The following is a 15,155-nucleotide window of genomic DNA, read 5'->3' as shown; positions in this document are numbered from 1 at the left end:
CGCCATCTGCGATGGGCTGTACCTGCGCCTGTGACCTCCAGGCCCAGGAGGAAGCCCCCACGCCCTGGGGTGGAGGACGCTGGCTCACTGCTGCCCACAGGGAAGGGACAGCGCCTGGTGCTGTTCTGGAGGCAGCCAGGGGTCCAAAGGCCCGTCTCCGAGGGAGGCTGGAGAGGAGGACGTGGACCAGGCGCCTCAGTCCCACTGTGTCCTGGGCTCCAGCAGGACAGCAGGCCTGGACTGCTGCCCTATCAGTGTGGGGCAGAGCCTGGGACCCCAGACCCACTCTTCCTTGGCTCAGGTCGCATTTGAGCAGGCATTGGCTGGTGATGCTGAGGTCTCAGGAGGCAGGATGTGACTGTGATGTGGCTGAATTCACGTGACTTAGCAGCTGTGAAATGGGCCCTGAGAACGGAGCCATGAAGCTGACCTCAGCCCCACCACTCGCTGGCTGTGCAGCTTTGGGCGAGTTGCTGTCCTCTCTGGGCCTTAGTTTCCTCTTCTGTACAATGGGGTAATAGCATTGCTCAGCTTCATAGGCTGATGGTGAGAATTGTAGGCAATAAAAGCACGTGAGAAGGGGTTAGCCCAGGCCCAGGCCATACAGGAGTTTAATAATGCTTGCTGTATTAGTGGTGTTAATAACTGAAGTGATTTCTTGCCAAGCCATACACTAAATCTGTGTTTATTCAGAAATTTAGCCACTTGAAACCCATGTGGAAGCCCCACTCCGCCTAAAAATGTTGCCAAACAGCTACTCTTCTGTGCGAGGACGAGGCCTGTGCTGAGCACTTTACAGTTGCTTATTCCACACAGAGCCTGGTAACTGTCCTCACTTTGCAAGTGTGGAAGCCAAGGCTCAGAGAAGCCTGGTAACGTGCATGAGGTCACACAGCAAGGATCCTAACTCCAGTCATGGTGGCCTTGTCTGTCATTGTAACCACTGTTGAAGTGGAGCAGGCTCTGACCATGAAGACCTTTCCCACCCTGATTAAAGCGCAGGTGTGCGTGACCAGAGCAGGACTCCCTCACTAGCTCTGACAGCTGTCTGCCCAGCGGGGCAGGCTGGGTTGTGTCCCTGTCGAAGCTCCACCCCCCTGCGCCCTGGCCCTCACGTGGCCTGCTCTGCCAGCTCCCCCTCCAGCTCGGACACCACCCTGCGCTTCCCGGACAGCAATGGCCTCCTACAGACCTCGCGCTGGGACGAGGCTCAGCGGGGCTGTGCCCCGGAGCAGATCTGCGGTGTGTTCCGCGTGGACCTGGGCCACATGCGCTCCCTGCGGCTTTTCTTCAGGTGAGGACGCTTTGGACGCCTCCTGGGGGTGGGCTGTCCCAGCCCTTCTGGCCCTGGCTAACTCTGCCCTTGGGGAAGGGGAGGGTGGCCGTCACTCAGACCCTGGCCTGGAGAAGAGACCAAGCAGAGGTGCTGTGCAGAGTGGCCGCCGCTGTCCTCTCCACCTGGCTCTGCCTTCAGGGCAGTGTGGGGGGCGCAGCCTTCTTGACAGAGCTTCCCTTTCCTTCCCATGGGCCCAAGGGTCCCTGGCCACCTGCCTGCGGCCCCTACGGCTGCCACGCAGCACCAACGAGAGGTTGTGCCGAGAGCAGCACGCTTGTCCCCGAGGGGCCCGCCACCAGAGCGTGCCCCAGCCTTTATCTGAGGGTGGCCAGGTGAGCTGGGACACTGATGGGTGTGGCCAGTGTCTGGGGGTTCCCCCAGAGGGAGCCTCTCAGTGTCCCCCAGCAGGCTCCACAGGTGTCCACCCCCAGGCCCCTGGACAGACGGGATGATGTGGCCAGGCAGGACACCGTGGGAGCAGGCTGCCCAGGAGGGTGCCCAGGTTCCTGGGCTTGCTGGGTTGGCTGCTGCCCTCCACCTGCCACAGGACTCCAGCGACTGCCTGATGATACTTGGAAATGAAAGCCAGCGTTGGCATATTCATCGGGCTTTCTATCCCCGCCCCATGTCCCTTCAGTGATGAGGCCTGCACCAGTGGCCAGCTGGTCGTGGCCAGCCGAGAGAGCCAGTACAAGGTGCTGCACTTCCACCACGGTGGCCTGGACAAGCTGTGCGAGGTGTTCCAGCAGTGGAAGTTCTGCACCGAGTCCCACCTCGAGGACCAGGTAGCCGGCCAGCCTGCCCCACAGGTCCCACACGCTAGGGGCCGCCACTGGACCCTCCCTGCCCTCCTGCGGGCGAGGGCAGTCCTTCCCCAGTGCACCCTGCTGCCAGGCCCCTGGTGGGATCTGCGGCCCTCGGACTCCCAGGGTGTGGCCCCTGGTGGCCTGGGGCCCCTCTGTGGTGGCTGGGTGGTGACAGCACGGCACTTGGGGCTTGAAGCAGTCAGTGCCCGGGCTTTTTGAAAGTCAGCGCTCTGCACTTGAGACATCGTGTTTTGACAGGACGCCCTGCCATATTTTGCTCCGTCTACATGCGACTGTAATGAGAGCCCTTTAATTATCTGTTTAAGGGACCGCATGTGCTTATTAGAAACGGGGCTGACTCCACAGCCCGTCCTTCCCACAGAGCCCCCCGCTGGCTCCCCCGATGACGGCGGCTGGGCGGTTTCCCCGCCTTGAGCAACCTTTGATTTCTGAATTAAATGTCAGCTGCAGCTTCGCCTGGATTCCTGGCTGCGCTGAGACGGTCCGACAGGCCGGCCCCGCGCGGAACAGCGCGGCCTTTGTATGTGGCCAATCACATGTGATTTATCGCGGCCTCGGCGGAGGGGAGCGGGCGGCCGCGCATTCATCTGCTCTCGGCGGTGGGGTCCCGGGGAGCCGGGGGCAGCGCAGGGACCGGGTGGAGGGCGAAGGTATTTCCATTTTAATCGCGTCTAATTACACTTGCCATTTAGGGGCCTGTGTGCCGGGCAGCGCTCCCCCTCGCCCAGAACAGAGAGCCTTTTAAATCCTGGGAACCGCCTCGCTGGCCTCCAAAGCCGCGTCGAGACCCTGATCTTTGCCCAGTTTCCCTCCCGTCCAGCAGGTCGCCAGCGAGAGGACGTGCGTGCAGTTCTCCATCCGGCGGCCCAAGCTGCCGTCCTGCGAGGCGCACCCCGAGGAGAGCCTGTACCGCCGGCTGGACGTGCCCGCCTGGCTGCAGCACCTGAACGAGCTGGGCCAGGTGGAGGAGATGTACAAGCTGCGCCAGGTGAGGGCGGCGCCCGGGAGGGCGGCGCGGGGGGGCGGGCGGCGCCTCCGGGTCCGCCCCGAGCGAGGTGCGCGGCCAGTGCGCGGCCAAGCGATCAAAGCCGCGGCGCGGGAACAATCCGAGCGGCCGGGATCCGTGTCAGCCGGCACAGAGGGCCGCGCGTTGAAAGGCGTCCTTTCCAAACCCGGGGATTAGGCCGCCGATGTGAGAACCGCACGTCAATCGGAACGCGCCCCGGGGGGGCATTGACATTGAAATGAGCGGGTTTGTGTCCTGTATGGGAACGCAGGGCCCGCGCTGTCCCCTGGTGAACATGTGCAAATTGCCGGGGAGCCACCAGAACACCCTTCCCTGGGGATTTGGGGTTCTTTGAGCTGCCCTCTTGCTCGCACCCTCCCCAACTTTGGCCGCTTCCTCCAGGCCATTTTCTTTGGCGGCATTGATGTGTCAATCCGCGGGGAGGTCTGGCCCTTCCTGCTGCGCTATTACAGCCACGAGTCCACGTCGGAGGAGCGGGAGGCGCTGCGGGTGCAGAAGAGGAAGGAATACCTGGAAATCCAGCAGAAGAGGTGACTGCCGCCCCGCCCATGTCCTTTGGAAGCAGTTGAGGTGCCATTAGGCAGGCACACTGTGCCTCCTTTCAAACACGGGCCTCCCAAGCTGAGGACCCGGTGGGAAGTGCAGACCTGAGCTCTCAGGTCAAGATGTCCCAGCTCTCCTTCAACAGTCTGAATGGGTGCTGGTGTCCCTAGCTGCTGGCTGGTTGGAGCAGCGCCTGCAGGGAACAAAGCCAGAGCTAGGGCTCTGTTGCCCCTGGGACTGCTGTCAGCTCCCTGTGGGGCTGGGCCTGGGTGAAGCCCTGTTCCCGGGGGTTGTGCTCAGCTCCCCTCTGAGGGCTAGAACCCACCAAGGGGAAAGCTTTGGACTGGCCACCACCCATGACTGCCAGAGCTACAGGGTTTACTGCCCAAAGCAACCCAGCCCTCCCTGCAGCAGGATGAGGGGAGGCCTGTCTGGGGCACATGGGCTGCTGGACCCTGTCTACTACTCACTCCTGCCCCAGGCTCTCCATGACTCCTGAGGAGCGCGGAGCGTTCTGGCGAAACGTGCAGTTCACCGTGGACAAAGATGTGGTTCGGACAGATCGGAGCAATGAGTTCTTCCGTGGGGAAGACAATCCGAACGTGGAGAGCATGAGGTACCTGGCTCCTGGACAGGCCAATGCCCCATCCAGCCCTCCCTTATCTGCAAGTGGTGGCCCCCCTGTTCTCTGAGCCTCAGCTGATCTCTGAGAAGGGGACACTCCCAGAGGAGGCTTTCTGTAGGCTTCGTGAAGTCAAGGTCCCAAGCAAAAGATTCATGGGCTGCTTCAGCAGGAAACCCACAGCCACAGCATCCCAAGGAAGCCCAGGATCCACTCAGGGTGCCAGCAGAGCCTCCAATCCCTGGGCACCCCCAAACCTGCTCATGCCTGGCTCCCATCCGCCCACCAGACAGGCTTTTCCCCACGTCCCCTCCGTCTCCTGATGGGTGGTCCTCCTGTGATAAAGCTGCACAGAGCCAGAGGCTGGCATCTTGGACATTCTGCTGCAGCCTGGCAAATAATTGCACACAATTAACAGCCCATAAAAACGTGTCTGCCAGCCCACCTTTGGTCACAGGCACTCAAGCATTAGGGAAATCAGACCCACATTCTTCCTCACCCCCTGCTCTGGGCTCTGGGCCTGGTGAGCAGCTCACTCAGGCCATCACCTCTTGCAAAGCGAGGACCGTTTGGTCGTGATCCAAGGCTCAGCCCTTGAGGTTGCCGCAGAGCTGCCAGGGCCTGCACCAGACACTGCCTCCCGAGGTCAAGGTGAAGGGGAGGTCTGCGCAGCAGGGTCTCCAGCCTCGGCAGCAGGAAACAGTAAGGGTGGGGGCAGGGTGGGTCATGCCCAGCCCACCCTCTGCTGCCTCGCCAGGAGGATCCTGCTGAACTATGCTGTGTACAACCCGGCCATTGGCTACTCCCAGGGCATGTCGGACCTGGTGGCACCTCTCCTGGCCGAGGTCCAGGACGAGTCAGACACCTTCTGGTGCTTCGTGGGTTTGATGCAGAATACAATCTTCGTCAGCTCTCCTCGGGACGAGGACATGGAGAAACAGCTGGTGAGGCTCGGGGCTGTGCGTGTACGTGTGTGAGCCTGCATGGGGCGCGCTGGAGAGCACACTGCCACCTCCTCTTGCTGCCAGGGGTCTCGGCAGTGATGTGTGGCTTTGCTCTTATGGGTCGGTGGGCAGCAGAAAGCCAGATGGTGCTGCTGCTAGGAAAGGGGCAACTTGGCCCTGGCCTCCAAAGAGGGCCACGGCCTCCAGGAGAGATGTTGCTCCCAGGGCTGCAGGTCCAGGGCGGGCTGTGGGGAGTGTCCCCTTCCTGCATGTGACCACACAGCCCAGCGGGCAGGGCAAGGGAGGGAGGCCCTGTGCTGCACGGACGGGCTCCCGGCTGCTACCACATAGCCCTGGCTCCTGGGTGGGCTGAGGACAGGAGGGCTCCTTGTGCCACCCTGAGAACCAGCAGCAGTTCTCACCCCAGGACAGCAGGCCTTTCCTGGGGCCCATCTGGCACGTCCCCCAACCCCAAGGCCTCCTGAAAAGGACTGGCCTGGTATAGACCAGGAAGCACTGAGTGGTGGGGAGTGGGGGAGCCAAGCTGGGTCAGACAGGGTCCGGCGGGTGGGTGTGCAGCCCAGGACAAGTTAGGGCTCCCAACCGCCATTCTCACTGCCCGTCACCAGTGTGGACCTGCTGGCTGCCCTCTCGTGCTCAGTCCAGGAGAGAGCCTGGAAGCCCACAGATCGAGCAGACAGTACCGGGCTCCAGGGGTGGGATGTGGGGACACAGAAAAGACCTGTGGTAGGGAGGAAGGCAGGTGTCCCAGGTCCCCTGGGCTGGGTCATCTCCACCCATAGGGGTCTGGCCCTGAGTGTCCAGAGGCTCAGCTGGACAGTTGTGGTGAGTGGTCAGGTCTCACTGGACACGATGTACTCCTGAAGCCCAGAGCTGAAGGGGCCAAGGAGCATGTCCTACAGGTCAGCCGTGCAGGGGTCACTGAGGTGCCATGGGATTGAGGAGCGCAGCCAGGAGGGTGTGAGGCCGGGGCAGCTGGGGCGTCACGTACACATGGCCTTGACCCTGCTGTAGGCCACCGAGTGGAGAACCTGGACTCAGCTCCTACACTCCACAGCCCCAGCTGCCCTCTCCAGCAGAACAATGGGCCACTTGTGTGGGGAGGGCATGTGCGGGCCACCAAGATCCCCTCAAGAGTGCAGCTGACCCCTGCCAGGCCTGCTGGCTCTGCACAGTCCTGCACCCCTGTGATGTCAGGCCTCCGCGGAGCCTGGGAGGCAGTTACGGAGTCTGATGCCACTCTCCCTGATAGCTCAGGGCAGCACAGGACCAGGGGACCCATTAGCTCCTGGAGATTGATTTTCCGGTGGTGTCAGTGAAGTCGGCCGAGTCCTGGGTCAGAGAAACAGCCTTGACCTGGTCCCGTGTCACGGGGTGATCTTAAGTGTGGCTGGGGCTAGGTGGTTCCCCCAGAGACAGCTCCCAGGCCACAGGGTGCCAGGCCATGCCTTGTCTGGGGCCACGCCAGGGCCTCCGTCCAGGGCAGTCTGAAGTCTGGGAGAAGCTGGCGAAGACAGGCGCGAACACAATTCCAGTGCCGGAAAGAACTCGGCAGGCCGCAGACACCTGTGTCCTGCAGAGACCGAGGTGCGGGTGGCTGAGGAGGGGCTTCGGGGCAGGGTGGGGCGGGCTCACGCTCCTCCCTCGCCCCCAGCTGTACCTGCGAGAGCTGCTGCGGCTGACCCACCCGCGCTTCTACCAGCACCTAGCGGCGCTGGGCGAGGACGGCCTGCAGATGCTCTTCTGCCACCGCTGGCTCCTGCTCTGCTTCAAGCGGGAGTTCCCCGAGGCCGAGGCCCTGCGCATCTGGGAGGCCTGCTGGGCCCACTACCAGGTGCGTGGCCACCCACGCCTGGCAGGGCGGGGGCTCCCCCACCTCACCCCACACCCCGCTGCTCCCTAGTCCTGGGCTGGCTGCAGGCCCCTCCCAGGAACTGAAACCCACGCAGCCCAGGATGCTGGTGTGCCCGCACGTTGGGACAGCACTGTCCCACCCCGCCCCCTGGGACTGCTCAGCCACAGGTCCAGGCCCAGGGAAAGGGGGGCTCTGCTTCCCCAGCAACCCCCCGAGAGCCCTGGTGGTGTGTCCCAGCCTCCACTTGCTGTCCCCATCACCAGTATCTCCTCCACCAACTGTCCTCGGAGTACAGGGTGGAGTCTGTCACGTGGCTTTAGCGCCTGAGTTAGGGACAGGTGGGTGAGGTGAGAGGATGGGAGAGTCTCTGCACTCACCAGCCTTTACAGAAGTACTGGGATGCATTCAGGAGGGACGGCCCTCTGCTGGGCGCCAGCTCTGATGTCCAGGGCAGCTAGCAGAGAGAGGTGGATACCACCTACCCACAGATGTGGCAGTAGCAGTTCCCATCCTGAGTGGCATCATGGGTCGGGGGTCACACGGGAGTCTGAAGACACCTAGGTTGTGCCACCAACTGTCTATACCTTCCTCACGGCCCACCCCGGGTCTGCATGCCTGGCCCACATGGGTGGACGAGCCGGACGCAGAGCTCAGGACGGAGCACCTGCACTAATAAAGTGGACGGCCTGCAAACCCCACCCTGCCCTTTACTTGTGTTTCAAGTGACCTCAGCATCACCCACTGAAGAGGGCCGATTCTTACCACTGTACTGTGTCCCAGGTCTGATGAGATCAGTGGCAATGACCCCAGCCAACTGCCAATCTGTTTAAAGCCCACAAAGCAAGTCCACAGTGCTTTCAGACTTGGGGTAAATGGAGCTACATTTGGAACAATCCCTGGTCAGCTGAGCGGGAGGGGTGGGAGGATGAAGGAGGCTAATTAGCCAGGAGTGAGCTCTGGCAGGGGTCACTGCCGGGCAATGCCTTTAATTCCTGAGTGGCCCCCTGGGGGACAGTCTCACCCATTTCCCTGCAGTGTGCGGTGGGCTGGCCTGCCCCACACCTTGTCCCAAGAGCTGAGACCCTCTGTGCCGCCGTCCAGCCCATGTGGACCAGGCTCCACCTTCCACTCCCCACATTCCTCCAGCAAAGCTGGGTGTCCACTTCCTGGGACTCTCATCCCAGCCAAAGTCAGAGTGGCTGCCAGAGGGCCAGCCCGAACCAAAACAAGACCCCTGCAGGGAGCTCTGAGGAGGGGGCCGGGCGGCCCGGGGCGGCGTCTCCCAGAGCAGGCCCGGGTGAGGTTTGCTGCCGTGGCCTCTGCCCACGCGCAGCACTCCAGCAGCCTGATTGGGGATGGTTCTGTGTGGAACTGTGACCAGCGTCAGGGGACTCGCATGCACTTTCTGCTGCTCCCTTCCTTCCTGTGCCTCAATGAGCCACTGTGTCAAAGGTGGGGTGCCTTGAGGTGCCCAGGCAGGAGCACACACAGATGGTCCCAGCCAGGACAGGGTGCCTTAAAGGAGGGCAGTGGGGCCCTCTGAGGGGCCTCCAAGAGGAGGGCTGGGACATGGAGATTGGGTCAGCGTTCCAGAAGTCTCAGGGACTGCTCTCCTGGGACCTGCTTCTCAGACTGCAGTGGAGCGCAGTCTCTGGGGCGCGCCTCGGGACGCCCCGCAGCAGGACAGACCAGCCTGTTGGTTGGCTTGCACCTGGGGAGGACCCTGACCCAGCCTGCCCACAGCCCCTCTCATGACGTTTGTGGATAGGACGTCACAGTGAGCTCTGGGGTCCAGGCTTTGGAAGAAGGGGTCACACAGAGAGCCCACCCAGAGACTGGCAGCCGTGGCTGCCCGGCACAAGCGTTGCTGCTCTGGGTCCTGCAGCAGCCCAGGGGTGTGGCTGCCGGCAGACCTGACTTGCATGTGGGGAAACTGAGGATGAAGGCCCCTGCACAGCTTGCCAAGACCCCCACAACCCACAAACAGGCCCCCAGCGCAGACGCTCTCCCCCGGAGCCCCTCTGCCCCCTGCACCAGGCCCGTCCTTCAGGCAGGCCAGTCAGGGCCCGTCAGAGTTCTGCTGTCTCCCCCAGACGGACTACTTCCACCTTTTCATCTGCGTGGCCATCGTGGCCATCTACGGGGACGACGTCATCGAGCAGCAGCTGGCCACTGACCAGATGCTCCTGCACTTCGGAAACCTGGCCATGCACATGAACGGAGAGCTGGTGCTCAGGAAGGTGAGCCCTTCCCTCCCTGGCTCTTGAAGCCCCTGCCTGCACAGAGCCTGCCCTGCACTTAGTCCCACCCCACTGCCCATCTGCACCTGCAGCGTTGGGCCCTACCACCAAGGCCCAGGGGTGGGTACCTGCTGCAGCCCCTCCAGCTAGGTCATGGGTCCCCGTGGCTGTCTCCATGCTCTCAGGGGGCACCATCGTGGGGTCCCCACCTTGGGGAGTCTTACTTCCAGCCCAGAGCTAGGGAAACGGGAGCCTGGGCCTGGGGAGGGGCTGCTCCCACCCAAGGTCAACTGGAATAAAGGGGACTTCATTGAACTTCTGCCCTCCTTCCCCCTCCAGTCTCCTGCTGAAGTGCGGCTGGGCAGAGCTCCAGGGCATCCTGGTGGCCCAGAAGGTGGGGCCGAGCTGAGTCAGAGAGGGGTCCTGCCAAACATGGCAGGCTTGGGCCGGGCAGGGCTGGGCAGCCTTGGCCTTGCTCTCCCTCATTGGGTAGCTTGGGAGCTCTGAAATCGGAGGGCTTCCTCACAGCTTGCGGCTGTGAGCTCTGCCAGAGTCTCCAGCAGCCGTGGCAGACCCAGACCACTGTGTGGTGCTAGGTGGGAGCCAGTGGGCAGAGCCCACAGGCGTTGGCCCTGGCCACGGTCATTCTTCAACTTCCCATGGGGATCCCAGGCCACCAGGCTGTCCCCTGACCCCATCCTCTCTCTCTGCAGGCCAGGAGCTTGCTGTATCAGTTCCGCCTCTTGCCGCGGATCCCCTGCAGCCTGCATGAGCTATGCAAGCTCTGTGGGACGGGAATGTGGGACAGTGGGTACATGCCCGCCGTGGAGTGTGCCGGCCACCACCCAGGCTCCGAGAGCTGTCCCTACGGGGGCACGGTGGAGATGCCTTCACCCCCAGCTCCAAGAGAAGGCAAGAGGGGCCCGAAGACACCTCGGGAAGGCTTTGGCTTCCGCAGATAGGTGGGACTCCCTGCACTGGACAGGTTGAGGGGACCTTGCAGGAGGTCCTGGGTGTGGGGGAGGGGCGGGGGGACGGATGTCAGAAGTGCAAGGAAGACGGCTGTGGGCGAAATGAAGAGCCCTTTTTCCCAGTAACGACACAGCCAGAGCCTGGAAATGACAGCAGCAAGGCCTGCCACCCTCCCAGAGGACAGTCAGCTCCGGAAGCTGGGACCGGGCAGCTGCCTCACGCCGGCTGCCTGGGGGAATTCTGCACAGCCTAGAAATTCCTCGTTGCCAGGAAAAGGGGACAGCAGGGACAGGAGGAGGCCTCCACCCCAGTGCCAAGGGGTGCAGATAGCGGGGCCCATGCAGGCCCAGAGGCCTCTGCACACGGGACGCTTTCTCGTCAGGCTTCTCCAAGTGAGCTGGACACACTCCTCCCCCTTCCCACCACAGCTGCAAAGCTGGTGTGAGGGCATCTGCCAGGAAGCCCTCCGATTTCAGAACAAGTGTCCAACCTGGGGCGCTCGCGCCAGCTGCCTAAGTGCTGTGCATCCTGGCTATGGGGAGGAAGGGCCCGACTGAGCCGGAGCCACAGCCTGGTGGACAAGGGTCGGACACCTGCCCCTAAGCTGGGGTTTTCCCCTGAGTACTCTTGGCACTGTTCACAGTCAGTCTCACCAGGTCCAGCAGCCATCTGGGGGTTGAACGGGTTGGCAGGTGTGTGTGTATGTGTGTGTGCACGTGCGTGTGCCTGCAAGGTCCTCTGAAGAGGATCCCTTCCTCAGGGCAGTGGGAGTGTACTAACAGAAAGCCAAGACAAGGCACCTGAAATAGCAGAAGCCTCCTGACCCGCTGCAGGACCTGTGGTCCCTGCTGTGAGTGTGGACCAAGAGCAGCCGTGGTCAAGGAGCATTCGGGCTCTCCCCGTGTGCTCATCCTCCGAGGGCTGGGTCTTGGCTGCCCCTCCTGGGACAGAACGAGGCACAGGGGCTGTGGCCAGAAGCTCCCAGCCGTTGCAGGAGAGCCATGTCTCAAGTGATGGGCGCCAGGAGTTGGGTGCCTCTGTGAAGCGCAGACCCAGAGCTGCCTCCTGCCCGCAGCTCCTTGCTGAAGGGTGGGCACTGCTGGACAGTGCCAGTCTTAGAAAGACACCAGCCCCCTCCCTTCTCCGCTTTTTTTCTCCATAAGCCCAAGTCCTCTTCAAGGCACTTACAAGTTCCTGGTCCCTCTGTTCCAAGAGCCTTTGGGGGAGAACATACTGGACTCCCCAGTGTGCAGATCCTGAGCTGTTAACCACTGCAGTCCAGCCACGGGGGTCCTGGGGGGTGGACTTCTCATCTGTTTTGCTCCTGGGGAAAGTGGGTTGCCTGTCTGTGTTGGCTCCTGGTCCGCTAGGGAAATTGGTAGCGCTAACCAGGTCCATCCTTCCTAACCCTCCTCTGGAAACCAGACCCCACAAATAGTCCTGTCAGCTCTCCGTTGCCACAGGAGTGCTGTGTAGCAGATAACCCCAAAATTCATCGGCCTAAACTGCTGCGCCCAGGTACCGCGCTGCCCGCGGGTCGGCAGTCAGGCTGGGCGGTCAGGCTGGGCAGTCCTGGTCTTGGCTTGCTTACCTCCGGGGCCATGGGTTCCGAAGCTCCAGCAGGGCACTCGAGCGAGGTGCAAGGGCAGGTCCCTTGCCCCCCTCCTGCAGGTCAGCCCTGGTGAAGGCCCCTGCAGGACTGGGTGTGTACCTGTCCAGGCCAGGGAGGACCACACGTCTGTCCCATCCTGCAGCCAGACCTGGCCTTCTGGGGTGGGTAAATGGACCCTGTCTGCTAGTATTCCCTCTGCACAACCTGTCCAGGAGCCTGGGGATTCAGAGGGGCCCAGGATGGGACTGTCATCACAGTCTACCTGCCACCACTAGAAAGTCTTGGTCCAAATGACACTGTTCCAGGTCACCCCTCCCTGGGGTGGGAGAGTGAGCCCCTGCCCTCACCCCTGCCTGTGCTACTCGGGTGCCTCTTGCCCTGGGGCTGCTGTCTTGAGGGCAGGTCGAGCAGGGCCAGGTCTCCACTCGCTTTGGAAGGTCCCAGGTGGAAGGCCTTCCCCGTGAGTCCCAGCTCCCCAAGACCTGACCCACCTACACCAGCTGCATCCTCAGGGTGACCAAGTGCCACTCTGCTCCCCTGGGCCTCAGTGTCATCTGCTTCTGCAGAGCAGCCAGGGTCCAGGAAGCCAGAGCGGGTGTGCTGCCGGCTGGAGGGGAAGCCCTGGAGGGGAGGGAGCAGCCCCGCCCTGGCTCTGCTCCCTTCATCTGGATGCAATTAGAGGAAGCCAGCCCCAACCCTGCGGCAGCTGTTACCCCAGGATTATTCCCAGCCAGCAAAAGGCATTAGGGTGATAATTCAGTCATTAGACTCCTAGCTTCCCACCGCCACGACGTGCAAATAGGGGGTAATCAGCCCGGCATGGCCATCCTCCGCGATGCCGCTTATTTAACCCATTTTTTAAAATGACACTTAATGCTATTGGTGGGCGGGCGTGTGCGCGCATAAAGTCGGCGCCTCGTGGGTCCTGCCACTTACACGTCTGCTGACAGTGTTGCATGGCGTCGTCCTGGGTCTCTGGGAGGAGAGGGACCTCTGGTGTGCTTGTGCTGGCACTGTCCACCTGACACCCAGGAAAGCTGACTTCCCACCCGTCCTCCCAGGGCAGAGTGCTCCCAGGGAATGGCGGGTGGTGTAGGATGAGTATTTCTCTGCCACCTGGGCCTGACAGGGTCCTCCCCCCGGGTGCTAGGAAAGATCGAGCTTTTCCAGAAGGTTCCAACTCGGGTCCCAGCTTGGGCGACTCTCAGGTCATGTGTCCCTGCCCTCTTGCAGAAGAGGAGGGCCTGATCCAGGACAGTCACCTGGCACACATGGGCTTGGAGACCATCAGTGAGGCAGAGGGAGGTTTTTAAGCCCGGGGTGGGGTGGGGTGGGGGGACGCATCCTGGAGCTACCCCTGAGAGCCTGTGCCAATCCCTGCTGGGGTGAAGTCAGCCTGGGGCCGAGGCTGGCAGAGGGCACCCAGCTCAGGCCTTTGATAGTGGGCCCCGAGAACAGATGGGGTTAACAAGGAAATGGGGGGACTGTGGGCCGGGGGGGGGACCTGCTCCTGTGAAGTCCCTCTGAGCTGTGGTCCACCTCTGGCAGATAGCTGGGGTGGCCCGCAGGGTTCTATGTCTCGCTTGGGTTTCCTCCTGCAGAAGCCTCCCTATCCAGCCTCCCGATCCCCCTGCAAGAGGCTGGGGAGGCGGGGACACCCTGGGCTCACCAGGCAGAGGGAAGGAAGTATCTTCTAACCTGGGCCAGGTGCAGCCAGGACTGGCTGCCCAGCTGGGCCCCCCATCCCAGGGGCCCCGGGGACGGCCTGGGTCTGGCTGGCTGCACAGGCCTTCCTGTGGGGCTGCTCCAGACCTAAAAGCTAATCCCCCAGGGCTGGGAGTAGCGCTGTGGGAACGCTCTTCCCTGGAGCAGGGGCCTGGCCTGGAACTGCCACCACCCCTCCCTGGCCAGGTGGCCTCTGCCCACCCAGCCTGTTTCTTCACCTGTTAGATGAGCACAAGGACACCTGCCCAGGCCACCTCACCTGTGGGGACTTTTCCTGTAGAAGCTGCCAGGAGCCTGGTACGCCATGGCCCAGAGGCCTCACCAGCCACTCAGGGAAGTGACCACTGACCTAGCCTTCAGCAGCCTTGACCATGAGGGCTCAGGCCCTGGACAAGAACTCTGCCCTGGTTTGGAGTCAGCAAACCTGTGGCCCCTCCTGCGCCTCCGCCTTGCTGAGTGTCAGCGGAGGGCCAGCCTTTCTGTGCCTCCTCTCAAGGTCACTCCCACAGCTCTACTCCTGCCACTGGGCGTGGGCATTCCTGCCTGTGCGCCTGCAGGCAGAGCTCTTCAGGGAAGGCCGTGCTCTGGGCCTCACCCGCTGGGCTGTGAAGTCCCCTGAGGACTCCGCTCCCAGGTTGGAGCTTAGCCACCAGGAGAGGGGAGTCCCTGGGCCTCCCAGAACAGAGCAGGGGCACACAGCCTGCTGCTGCCCCGTGTCTGAGATGCATCCGGATGAATGTCCAGGTAGGAAGTGGAACCCAAGTTCAAGCCGCACGACCAGCTTTTCTCAGCGCTTTGGGGTGGGGAGGGCAGTCTTGTTGTTGAAGGGCAGTTTCGTGAAATTCCCACCCCTACGGACAGATGGGGTTGTCTCCGCGAGTGATTTGTTCTGTTTTGCTTTTTAAATACAATCCCCCTCCACTCAGGCCAGGTCTGGTGACCATGACCCCTGCTAGGCACAGCCCCTCCCGCGCTTCTGAATTTCGTGGATTCCGCTGCAAAGGAAATAAAATCATGTTGACGGCGTCCGTGGCACAAGGCCCCAGGTCTCTCAGGGCCTGTAGCGAGAGACACTTGGGTGTGGGGCAGAGGAGGCAGGAAGGCCTGTGGACACTTCCACCTGCCCTGCCTCTTGGCTCTTCAAGGTGGGGACGGGGAGGGGTACTGGGGTCACCAGAGCTGGGGGCTGGCCAGCAGACCCTGCTCTGGGCAGGCTCACCCTGGGCCCTGAGTGGACAGCATTTGGCTTGCAGGGGACAGTGAGGAGGAAGGGCCGCCAGGCCTGGCAGCACAGGTGGCTCTGTCTCAGGGAGCATCTCCCTGCCAGGGCTCCGCTGCAGGAAGCGCAGTTAGGAGATTTTTCAGGAGCAGACGAGACGGGTGGGAATTTGAGGGAAATCAGCATGGCCCCTCCCTCATCTTGCTGACCCC

General features: G+C 62.3%; 1 protein-coding gene across 3 annotated transcripts in view; it reads left to right on the top strand.

The window, feature by feature from the left end:
• Tbc1d16 (TBC1 domain family member 16) overlaps positions 1-14,825 on the top strand; it is an 82,434-nt gene extending 67,609 nt beyond the window's left edge. Inside the window, exons 4-12 of one of the 3 annotated variants that reach the window (XM_026408395.2) lie at positions 1,133-1,294; positions 1,974-2,121; positions 2,987-3,151; positions 3,572-3,720; positions 4,215-4,349; positions 5,113-5,299; positions 6,975-7,154; positions 9,269-9,415; positions 10,129-14,825. In XM_026408395.2, coding sequence (XP_026264180.2) covers positions 1,133-1,294; positions 1,974-2,121; positions 2,987-3,151; positions 3,572-3,720; positions 4,215-4,349; positions 5,113-5,299; positions 6,975-7,154; positions 9,269-9,415; positions 10,129-10,377 — 1,522 coding nt within the window. In that variant the 3' untranslated portion in view covers positions 10,378-14,825. Of the gene's footprint in view, positions 1-1,132; positions 1,295-1,973; positions 2,122-2,983; positions 3,152-3,571; positions 3,721-4,214; positions 4,350-5,112; positions 5,300-6,974; positions 7,155-9,268; positions 9,416-10,128 lie in introns of all 3 variants that reach the window. The other 2 variants (XM_026408397.2, XM_026408394.2) reach the window with 2 other exon arrangements.
• The last annotated feature ends 330 nt before the right edge of the window (positions 14,826-15,155 follow it).

The sequence above is a fragment of the Urocitellus parryii genome, chromosome 7, assembly GCF_045843805.1.
Source record: "Urocitellus parryii isolate mUroPar1 chromosome 7, mUroPar1.hap1, whole genome shotgun sequence".
Lineage (NCBI taxonomy): Eukaryota > Metazoa > Chordata > Mammalia > Rodentia > Sciuridae > Urocitellus > Urocitellus parryii.
This window is presented reverse-complemented; position numbering and strand designations above follow the sequence as displayed.